General features: G+C 33.6%; 1 protein-coding gene across 1 annotated transcript in view; it reads right to left on the bottom strand.

Annotated features, from left to right (window-relative positions):
* Positions 1 to 9,201, bottom strand: part of NAALADL2 (N-acetylated alpha-linked acidic dipeptidase like 2) — a 959,155-nt gene extending 949,954 nt beyond the window's left edge. The window contains exon 1 of the mRNA XM_032174021.2: positions 9,085 to 9,201. Within this exon, the coding sequence (XP_032029912.1) occupies positions 9,085 to 9,127 (43 nt within the window). The 5' untranslated portion in view covers positions 9,128 to 9,201. The remainder of the gene's footprint in view (positions 1 to 9,084) is intronic.
* Positions 9,202 to 12,802: the final 3,601 nt, after the last annotated feature.

Here is a 12,802-nt window from a genome sequence, read left to right as displayed (position 1 = left end):
AGCGCATCATCACTATGATGATGGATAACAATAAGGATGAGGTTTAAAATTAAAATGATGGTGTTGATGATTGTGGTAACAGAAAAACATTTATCAAGTGTAAACTATGTGCCATGGACTGCTCCGAGTGTTTGGCATATTTATGTTTTTAATTTTCACAATTACCCAATAAGGGGCATATGCCTAATACATACAAATATAAATAAACACATCACTGTATTTCCCAAAGAACCGAGAATTCATCAAAGGCAGCAGACATACCCTCCGTATCTAAGGAATACATTAGTATTAAGATATCTCACTGTTATCACAAATGCAATTTATCCAAAGGTAAAAGCATTACATTTCTCCTTCTTCCAAAATAACCTCTTTTACCCCTCACAACTTATCTAGATGCAGTTACATTAGATGCACAGCCATCCATCAAACCTAGTACCTTAGCATTATGTCTGAATCCTTTGAAATTAGCCTCCCGTTACCAATAAGAACCAACCCTTTGACTCTTTCATGAGCTTGTCTCCTTAAATTCTGCTGCTCTAAGTTTCCTTTGTTACTTGCCTTTTCATTCTTAGATTATCTGAGAGCTCATCTAGGTAATCCAACCAGAGTCACTGTAACACAGAACTAGAGAAAATGAGGAGGAACAAATTCTCTAATTTTGAATAACAGTGCACTGCTTCCAATCTCAGAATAAAGAGACTCTGCCAACTATTATTATTCTTGAAAAAAGGTCTGTTTCAATTTGAGACAATTTTTATTTGCCAATGGTTCCTTTATTTAAAGCTTCTTGCTTTATTTTGTTTTGTACTGATCATGTTAAATGCTGCTACTTTATGCTCAACTAATTTTCATGTTAGAATAAATGTAAATTGCATATACACATAGGAATAAGACTGCATTTTATGCTTTTTTTCTGAGCATATTAAACTTGTGAAAACATAGTATATGTTAGCTATGGATCTATACACTAGAAATTAAGCAATAAACAAGTCAGCTATGGCCTTTCATCTCAGGGAGAGAACATTTTATTGCAGTGAAATAGACAATAAACAAATATACCAAAAAAGGAAAATGGCTTATGGTGACATATTAAAAGAATTAAAAATCACACATTAAGACAGACTGGCTAGTTTAGTTTGTGAGGCTGGAGATGATATTTAAGCTGATAACTGATTGACAAGAAGGAACATAATATAAGAAGTTCAGCAGAAACAACCAAAACATGTATGTGTTAATAGTGGATCAGCTTGGTGTGTTTGTTGGAAGAAAGGAGAAGGCCAACACTGTGAGATTCAAATAAGCTTAGTAAGTTTCTGCCTTAAATTAGTACCCAATTTACTAGTTCTTTCCCCTTTTTTATTTTTGTGATTATGAAGATAAACTATTTATTAACTAATCAATTTAGTTAAATATTTTACATGGACTCCTTTTCCAGAACATTCTATTACCTACATACCAATGTAATTGCAGATTATGTTACTAAGCAACATTAGATATTTTGATAAATATGATTTCGTAATTACTAAGTATTTTATAGAAATATAGACAATATTATGGGTTTTCTAATCTAGAAAAGAAAAAAGATGCCCCAAAGAAATTTTCATAGGTCTAATTGTAAACTGGAAAAAATATAAAATATGATCCTAAAACTGATCAGAAATCAGTCAAGAATAAACACATTAATATTTTCTTAGTAATTTTTTTTCTTTTTTTCCTCCAAATTCCTATTTACCTACCTATAAAATAACTTCTAGGCAACATCATTACTTCATTGCATCTGAAGGTTATAACGTCATTATTATCAACGTCCATATGCTCTTCCTTATTCTTATCTCTATTCTCCTCTTCCCCAGATCTGCCATAGTAACTGCACTGAACCCTTCATTAACCAAAATAAATGCAAAACACCTATATAAAATTCATTAGGAACTCTGGGACAGACACTTGAGTAAGCTTGTAAGATATATATATAGAAGCCTAAATTTTAAAAGAATCTATTTTTATTCTGAAGTTTTAACAGTGTAAATATTTAAATCACGTAAATACATAGATCTTGTACAATCTATATTTTTAATTATTCTTCTATTATTTTCCTTTCTATTTTCAGATTTACTATAGGTTTGAAATTTTTTCTACAGAAATGTTTTTGTGACAAATATATGGCTGCATAGTGCAATAGCTTTAGGAGCTCAAAGGAAAATCATCTATGTCAATATTCTTACATGAGTTATATAATACTATTTTCCTTCTCTCTATAACAATTTTAATTTTAATGCTCAGTGTTTTCTAATAAAAATGCTCTCTTCTAGTTAGGCCTGTCTCTTATCATCTACAGAAATGATTTCAATTTCTATCATCATGTCTATCAAGAAATCCATGCATCTGTTGAATAACTGGTACATTTTTATATAATTTGAACACCATAAATGTGAAAAATAATTTATTATTTTCTTTTGGCTGCTAGGAAGCTTGAAAGCAAATTTGTCACCTGTTTGACAGTTTTTCGGCATGTTCTGGCATATATTTTGTGTACAAATTTTAAGTGTTACATTGTCTTAATCTTATTTGTATTATGTTTATTTATTTATAGCCTATAGCAAAGGAGAGAATTTTGAAAAATCCTCTGTTTCCAAAGAGGGGGGAAAATAAAGCAAGTAAATACATAGAAACAATTTCCATGCTTTGTCTCGGCTGTTCTTTTGACCAGTGAAGGCTTTTTTCCTTCTGGTCACTTATTCTAGTTTATCAAAACTGCCAGGGAAATTTCAAATCATCTCTCCTCTATGAAACCCTCTATAAATTCCTAGATTCCTCTATAATTTCTTATTTACATCCCTGTGTTATAACAATACCAAGAATCAGCAAGAATGGAAGCAATGTCTACCTTTTGAGGCAGTGTATTTCTCCATCTCTGAAAGCTCCCTCCAAGAAATGTGGATGTGATGGAGAAATTTTCAAGATTTATCAATAGTTTAATGGAAATAGGCTGGTCTACGATTGCATTAAAGGTCACAAATAAAGAGGAAGATAAAGTACAATAATCCTTCATTCCTCTCTTCTCATGACCTGTTTTCAAAGGAGCTTACTTTTGAGAGAACAAAGGAATCAAGAGATAGAATGGATTTCAGCAGTTTAATCAGATCTCAGAATGAATCACTGAAGTTTCAAGTCACACGGCAAAGTTGACTCTATGGTTTAACAAGCGTACGTGCACACCTTTGCATGTTCATTATAAACTGCATTAAATTTAGCAGTTGACTTTTCAAAGTAATTCTCTTTTGACTTTTTTAGTTGGTAGGTTTTTATAACTTTTTTTTTTTTGGACACAATATACAACCTGCATTACACTAATCAGGGGTTTAAAGAGGCAGGTAAATTACTTTTCAATATAAATTACAGAAAGCATTTATGAAAAAGCCTCCCAAAGTGCTCGACTATGCAGATGGTTAAACATATCTACCACCAGAGCAACAAAATAGCATTGTCAAATAAAACTATTGACACATACTTTTCCTGAAGAGTAATTAGAAGCTCAAAGGATCAACTGAAGCTCAATGCCCCTTTGTGTATTGTCATCCTAATAACATTTTCTTTGCAATCTTTGCAGTCACCTGTTATTTCTTCACTTATATATCAAGTCTAATACTTTCCAATAATAAATCAAATACATGTTTGGTTAATAGTCCTCCCCCAAAAATTGTGATACAAAGGAGGTTGGCTTACTGTCCTACTCAATTAGCTAAATTTGTTTAAACTCCTTCCAAAATCCACAGAATAGCACACAAAGTAATAATTACGTTTATATACTTATAATCTTCAGATTATTACTGCATCTTCTGTTCAAAGAAAACTTCAAAAACAGATTCAAACTTTTAAATAGATGGAAAAGTTTTTATTGCATGATTAATAATAATGTATAAACAATCAAGTCATCCTGTAGGTATGTATCACCTTTTCTTCAAGAAGATTTTACAGTGACTTTAATTGAAATGTAAAATGTTTCCCTTTGAAACAATTTCAGTACCATAAAATATTATTGAAATCAAAGGGGATTAAACAAACTCCAGGAACAAACTCCATATTTCAAAGTGTTTGAGAACTGGCTTTTCCTCCAACAGCAGGTTTTAACTAAGTACCGTGTCATTAACCACCTTTATCTCATGTTCTATTCAAGTACACTGCTTGCCATCTTATTTCTAATAAGGTAAAGATTCCACTTCCACTTAGAAAGACAAAGAAAAAATTAGCTCCTATGCTCAGTTAGTTGATTTCATTAACTATTTGTTAGGCTTTACTTCAGATTTTGTTTTCCTAATCTCTTTTGCCTGCTGCAAAGACCCTCTCTCGTACCTGGAAAAAGTACCCAGTCCATCTTCACATGCACCTTTGCCTAACTCACTCATTTAGGTCGGACTCACCTTGGATTTCATGCCTTGACATTTTCAGCAACTTTCTTTGCTCCAAATTTGCTTGATTTTGTTTTGAGATTATGAGACTTTCCAGCGAAGATTCTGGAAATTTCAACTCCAAGATGTCCTGTTACCTCAATATCTAAATGTCAACTCTGAAATTCCTCAGGTCTTCAAGTGTTTGAACCTATCATGAAGGGCTAGTGAAAGCCTTCCTCATGGAAGACAGGTCCAACAAGACCTCCTTGCACTTCTGTTAATTGAAAACGCTATTAAAGTTCTGTAGGCTGGGAAGGAAGAGTCACATACTGGTCAGTCCTCTTTGTGGCATCAGAAAGATTTCAAGGCACTCACAGTCATGGTTTATGATGATGAATACAGAGATATTTTTCCCACCACAGAAAGTAAGCATGCACACCAAACCAGTATAACAGGTTGGAGTACAAAGTACTGCTACCCTCAGGCTGCAACTTGGAAGCACAGACACTAAGGCTCCTCCTGCCTAGAGTTTTTTTTTTTTTTTCTTTTACTTATTTTAAATAGAATTAGTGCCATTTCTAAACAATGACTCTATTAGGAAGAAACATTCCATACATGTGCCTATGAACTTACAAGCCAACTTCTCCTAGTCGTAATGAAAATTAACTAAACGTCGTACAAGCTAATGTTAAGTTTTGTTTAGTAAAGAGAAAACCCAAGCCTGGATGGACAGGTTCCATAATAAGCTCACTGAATACTCGACAATGCTTCCAAGACCATAAATATAGAAACTAAAAGACCTCCATATGGAAAACATTACTAGAAATAGGAAAGTAAATTACTCTTGAAAATGATGCACCAAATTCTTCCGTAAAACTGCAGCAAACGCAGTTTTGAGCAGCAGGTTAGAGACGTGGCCTCTGGCAATGGCTTCTGTGAAACCAAAAACAATTTTCCTAGCTTCATAGGATCTCTGTTACTCTACAAAGTAAAAACACTGGACTTGAGACTATCTTCTAGCTTGAAAATGTTAATTTTCTGAAGATTATTTTTTCCTAACTGTGACGGCCAAATTCTCCTTCAGTGGGTTCAAGAGATATCTCCTGCTGATTGCTATCTAGAGCTAGCTCTGCATTCCTCAGGCTCCAGCCAACTCTTCTGTACTTGGAACATCTTCCCCCAGAGTTCTACTGTTTTGTAGCCTTTAGAGTGGGGATTTCCTAGAGCTAGAGAACTAAGAAGAACTGAAGTAGGAAGGAGAGCTATTATTAGAAACGCTTAAAACATCCAGGCAGCTGGTAGGCAGCACGAGTGCCAAGTGTATTGAACAGCCCAGGGAGGCATAACTCAAAGATGCCTCCTCTCACAAGATTGTCCCAGCATTAAAACTCAGAAAGACTTTTTATTCAATTAATCTCAAGGGCCAATTAGTATATCATATTATTTACAAAGAGGAAGTTGGCCTTGAATATATATCGACTAAAGATGAAAAGGAGAGAAAGAACATGTTAAAAGCTCATGGAAACTGGATTCCTAAGGTAGGAGAAGCTCAGCAGGTGAAGCACACAGCTGGGTGCTGATAGATTCTTTCCCCATTTTCCAATTCTGACTAGGACCTACCCTGCCTGTTAATAAGAATCCTGGGAGAAGTAGGAAATGGACATCCTTCGAGGCAGAGAAGAGGTAAGAAGCCCTTATACGTTCAAGGATGGCCTCTGAAGAAACTTTAGCCTAAGGCATATTCCCGGTAGTTCCCTTCCAGGAAGGGAGCTGTCACCCTCCCATCTCCCAGCCATGTCCCTCCATCTACTCCTGTTACAGACTGATGGAGTGATAGAGTGCCACTCAGTGGTGCATGTGAGTTTGCAGGCATTATGCAAGAAAAATGATCCTTTCCTTCACAAATAACAATGCTTAGAAAGCACTTACCCCTATTCCTTATGTCATATTATTTGTACAATTTTACTCATATTTGCAATGTTTAGAAAAAAATTCTAGCATTCTCTCCTTACCTAGATATTTTATGAATCCTGAGAACATTATGAACCTTCATGTATGATAGCTTTACACAATTCTCTGCTGGGGTTACCTTGTCATTGGGACTGAAAGGAGGAGACTCCTTTTTATGTTTGAAAAGCTAATTAAAATCTGTTCACATAGCTGAAGATAACCTTGGAATAACTTCACTTTTATTCAGGAAAAAAAAATGGGTTCCCAATACTACCAGAAACACTAAATGTTAATGGCATATGGGCTCCACTAACCAGGGCCCATGCAACTAGCCCCCCGAGAGTATAATTGGGTCAGAGATGTATAGGAAAAGCACTGTGATGAATAATCATTGACAATATCTATGGCTAGCCTTTCAAATTGTAACTAGAGATCATTCAGTGAATCTAGAAAATCTAGATGCATGGCCTTAGAAAATCATTATTCAAAGCACTTGATGGAGTTCCAATGATAATCTACATAATATATTATCCTCATAGTCAAAACATGTAAGTCATCCACATGTTTAATATACAAAACATATTATTTTAACAGTTATTTCCACTAAAGAACATCCGTTTGTAAGTGGAGCTGACAATCAGTATTATTTGAAAGAACCTCAGAATTTTTTATAAATGTCATTAAGTCAAAGGTGAAATTGAACATTAGAAAATAACTTTTCATTCACTTTGGTCATTTTGAAACTCAATTTCAGATTTTGGACAGGGTATCACACAGATAACAGAAAAACGTTAAGGCATTCCATTGCCTTTATAATGTAAAGAAATCCAGAAATGAAACCAACAACTGAACTATCATCGGTTCTTTATAACTTTCACTTGATTAATAGGTGCTCTTAAGAATCTTGATGCAAACATAACTGGTAGGGAAGCATTTCAATACTCCAAGAAGATAGATCTGAAATATTTACAGACCTACCAAGGATACATAAGATCAGGAGAGAATAAATTTTTTATTGAAAAGTTTTCAGAGTATACAAACAAAAACTCCCTAGTATACAACTGATTTCGCAAGTTTTCCCCAACTACAAAAGGCTTACAGATTAGGCACGTTATTCTTGAACTTAAGGCACACCACTCAAATTATTTACTATACCACTTGTGTTGAATTTTGTGCATGGTTTTCTGATTAATAATTCTGAAAATAATTGTAGAAAAATAATTATGAATAAATAAATATTTATTTATTTATAATTATAAAAATTATTAAAAAATAAATAAAAATATCCATATATACGGATAGGGGAAAGGGAAGGCTATCCTTACACAGTGAAATGTATGTATTACCAGAAACATAATATACATAAAAAGCACCAGAGAAAAAGAAAGAAACAACAACAAAATATATACACAATCTGGGATTCAATTAAAAAAATACTACCCATGATCCTAACACAAAGAGGGATAATGAGGGAAATGGAAAGAGGCCTGGTTACTCCTTAGTTTATTTTGATTGCTGAATACAGACAGGTGATGCACCCACACAGCCTAGAATAGGCTATTTAGGTGGTTGCCAAACAGTAATAAACATTTAATGTAAAATCATTATCATATGAACAACTGGAACAACCTAGATGCTTCCTATATACTTTCCAAGGAAAAATATTAGAGACAAATAAGGAATATGTTATAATCTTGTACATAATACCATTTGTCCATAAGACACATAGAAATAAATTATTCTCATTATGCTAAATGTGCCTTTTACCTTACTGTTTTTCTTCAATAGAATTTATTACATGACTTTTGAAATTAATCTTTTAAATTAAAAATGCTTTATAGTAGCATTTTACATAGTATTTCAAGAAAGATTTTTAGGAAATATACAGAGATAAAAAAGGATTCTGGGATTCTTAAGTAGGCTATGTAGAGAAAAGATTAAAGAAACGAAAGAAAAATATAATTTAACTATAAAATAGGTGATATATTTTTAGGATCATGAAGATCTATGTGATCTCATGGTATTCTAGAAGTCCATAACAAATATTGATTAAGCCCAATATCTACTTTCTTTTTATTCTTTAAGAAATAACTTTTCTTACCCAAAAATGTGAAATGTGAGCGACCTTAAATTTGTTTCTGTGAACAAGCCTCTAACCAGAGATGCCTAGTCAAGCCAATGTCAACAAAGCCAATCCTTTCAAAGGACAAAGGTTTCTGATTAAGCAACACCTGTGAAATAAATCACAGCCTCCTAACTGATAGGCTCGCCCCTGATCCCCTGTTTTCTACCTTTAAAAAAGTGTTTACATTAATTACAGGGAAACTTAACTGGTAAACTCCAGAGATGGCAAAACTTAATTACCAATAAACACTCCACAGGTAGAAACAAAAATCAAGGTTCTGTTAATGTTGGAAAAGGTCCAACATGAAAATGCACTGGAAGTTGGTTATACCATTTCTCCAACATTACACTGGGGATTAAGGATAAAGCTTTCCATACCCTCCACCAAATTTGTGATTCTGTGTTGCCTGAGTCTTTGTAAACAACTGAGAAAACATGCTTCTTCTGAATCAACAATCTCCACCTCTTTTCTCACTCGCAAAAAAACATCTTAAAAACAGGGCCAGGGCACCTGAACATGCATGCAGGGATGCGTGTATGCACACACACAAACACACAGACTTTGTAATCAACACTGCTTAAGTTTCTGATTGTGAAAATTTCATAGGCTGTTGGTACTTACCTTGCAAAGACGTGTTAGGTAAACTTGCTTCATTCTCTCCCATTTTATTATTTCTTTTTAAAGAGGGCCAAGCAGTTTCAAGTTGTGTCACTTACCCTGCAAGCTTTGTGACCTTCTGACTTTCTACTGTAGTATTGTAACAGCAGTATACTACCTGCTTTCTTCTGTGAATAATTACCATTCTGCTTCCTGAGTTACCTGGGCTTGCAGGACCTGTTTTACTATGAAGTGAGATCATATCTTTTGATCCACTGTATGGCTATTAAAGTGTACTTCACAAAACATTGCTTTGTTTCAGTTTTGATATAAACTTTTAATTCTCTACTTTCACTTTAATCCAGAAACATATTTATATTTTCCCCTAAAACAGCATTGATATTACCGGTACACCAAGCTTCACAGAGTTTGGTTTCTTTGCTTTTGAATGTTTCTAATGTACTTTTCCTACAGAAATCAAATTTAAAGTATATTATACAACATTTATATTTTAAACCACAGGGAAATAAGGAACAGCTCAGAGTCAGTTTTGTGCAGCAGTGTAAAGACAAGTTTTGGAGTATCTCTAATACTTGCTGTATGACTATAAGCAAAGAATATAACTTCATTGAGACTCAGTTTCCTAAACTATGAAATAGAATAATATCTAGTATGTATGAAGTGTGTATGATTAGTATGAAGATTGAAAACACTAATGTATGGCTGTGCTAAACACTGTGAATAATGGACTATAAACAAAAAACAATTTCTAATTTTCCTCTTCCTTTTCCTTCTTCTTCCTTCTCTCCCTCTTGTTCTTCTGATGAGTGGAATGAATGCTGAACTGCAGCACTGATGTCCCAGATCATGTACTGACAGCAGTTATGCTACTTATTAACTGAGAGACCTGAAAAAAACTGTTAAACCTAATCCTGAATTGCCTCAAGGTCCTCATTTGTAAAAGGAGACTCATGATATTTGCATTGCCTTTTGAATAGAAACATGGTGAACATTAACTTAGATTAACTGTTGTGACTCAACAAAAATAATTCCCAGCAAACAAGAGCAACAAATTGGAGATGTATCTTTAAATATTCATTTGTATGTGAGAAAGCAAAGATATCACAGAATTAAAGCAATTTATTTAAGCTTTGTCCCCCATAAGGCATCTAGAATAAAAAACAATCTCCATTTTTTTCCCTCTAGAAATCCTTAACTTTGGCTGTAGTTAGACTAGTAAATAAATGAATATAAATATATATTTATATTCATATATATTAATGTTTTACAAATTATATATTATATGTTTATTTAATATTGTCATAATTATATATTATTATATTCACATATATAATATGTAAAAACATTTTTATTAGTCTACAGCTAATATAGATATATATGTATATAGGCTGTAGTTACACATATATATGTATATGAAGCTCAAGCTCCTTTATAATCCGTTGCTTTTTAATTTGAAAAAATCTATATATTAATACTATGTATGCTAGTTTACTAATGTAAAAATTGACTATATAAGTTGTATAAAGTACAGAAATGGCAAACAACAGAAGTTTTTCTTAAAAGTATTAGAAATACAGGCAAACATGACATTAAAAAGTTCTGATTACAATTAGGAGTTGTCTCTTTCATTTATTACCTCTCTAGGTTTCAGTTTCTTCTATGAGGGAGCTGGACCATTGAAAACTCAATCTATCTTTATAATGTCAGGAGCCTCTGATTTAAAATCTGGGTTGTGGTTTGCTCCAGAATAGAATAGCCCTTTGCCTAGAGCAATTGCATACTGTAATTTTTTTATATATATATATACACATACACACCAAGCTACATACTTTACCAAGAGTAACTTGAAATTGAATGTTTGCCAGTAAAACACTGTAATCATCACATTCTTACTTCCCTTTAAAAGGACCAACACACATATCAATCCTCACTCATTATGACAAACTTGGAAATATATTTACAGACTTGCCCCAGGCACTGAAATTAGTCAATAACAGTTATAAAGCGCCCATTATCTATGAGCTGAATTATAGCATGTGGTAAATTACAATGAAAGTAGAATAGAGAAGTCCTATTCTTAAACAATAACAAAAAATCCATACAAATATAAACACCAGAAAGGTCTTAAGTTTGTAAGTTCACAGAAAGTAACATAAATACTGACTGAGTAGAAAAGAACCAGTTGCAATACTAATGAAGTGCCATGCGCACACATATTTTCTTTCTCCTTCTGGGTCTTTGTGCGTGCCTGGAAAATTTCTTCCAGGACATTTTTTAACATACCTGGTGAGTTTTGCACATGCCTAGAAAACTTCTTCACCTCCCTTTTGCTGAATTCATATGCAGAAATTCTTGCTGAATTCAGTCTGAGTTCAGGTCCCTTCGTTGTGCTCCCAGACACCCCTTAACAATTCTAAACTTTTCATTTCACCATAGCTCTTGTCACATTTTATTATAGGTACAGTAGGCCCCCTTAACCTCAGGAGAATACATTCCAAGACCCTTAGTGAATGCTTGAACCACATATAGTACCAAACCCAAATGACATCAGTCGGAACACATTTGTGTTCATATCTTCCACCCACAAATTTAATGCCTTTTCCATCTTAACTAAGCAATTATCACACACCGTGGCTGTAACTTTTGCAGTCTGAGGTGTGACAGCTAAACTAGCACAGATTTCCCTTTCCTTCTTCACAATTTTACAAATAGAAGATATGTTCTTACAGTAGATCTTGGAAACCTCAATAAAATTTTCTTTTCTTTCCTGATTAACTCAAAACTTTCATCTTTTCACTTAAAGAAATCACTTTACAGCTTTTCTCTGGCATATCTGAATTGCCAGCATCATGACTTTCGCATTTTGGGACCATTATTAAGTAACATAAGAGTTGAAAACATGCACCAAAATACCATGAAAGTCCTTCTGATAACTGAGATGGATCCTAAGTGGCTAACAGGCACCTATAGTGTGAATAAACTGGACATACGGATAATTCACATCCTGGGCAGGACAGAATGAGATCTCATCACGTCACTCAGAATGATGCACAATTTTACACTTATTGATTGTTTCTAAAATTTGCCATTCAATATTCTTGGACCACGATGATTATTGATAACAAATTGTGGAAAGCAAAAGTGTGGATTAGGGAAGACTAATATGTGTTGGATAAAATATTATGTAAATGTCTATTAGATCCATTTGATCTATAAATTAGGTTCCATGTTTATTTGTTGATTTTTTATCTGGATGATATGTCCAATGCTGAAAATGGGGTGTTGAAGTCTGCAGCTATTATTGTATTGGGATCTCCATTTTTAGTTCCAATAATGTTTGCTTTACATATCTGGGTACTCTAGCATTCAGAGCATGAATATTTACAATTGTTTAATCCTCTTGCTTAATTTACCTATTTATCATTATATAATATTTTCTTTGTCTCTTTTTACAGTTTTTGTCTTGAAATCTATTTTATCTAACATAAATATAGTCCTGCTCTTTTTTGGTTTCTATTTGCGTCGAATATATTTTCTATCCCTTTATTTTCAGTCTATGTGTGTCTTTATATGTGAGGTGTGTTTCTTGTTGGTAGCATTTAATTGGATCTTGTTTTTGTTTTTAATCTGAAAGGATACTTAATCTAAAAGCAGCAAAAGAGGCAAATAACATATAGAGAAGCTCTGATATGTCTGGCAGCAGACATCCCAGTGGAAATCT

The sequence above is a fragment of the Hylobates moloch genome, unplaced genomic scaffold (assembly GCF_009828535.3).
Source record: "Hylobates moloch isolate HMO894 unplaced genomic scaffold, HMol_V3 SCAFFOLD_13, whole genome shotgun sequence".
Lineage (NCBI taxonomy): Eukaryota > Metazoa > Chordata > Mammalia > Primates > Hylobatidae > Hylobates > Hylobates moloch.
The sequence above is the reverse complement of the archived record's forward strand: the minus strand, read 5'-3'. Positions and strand labels throughout refer to the sequence as shown.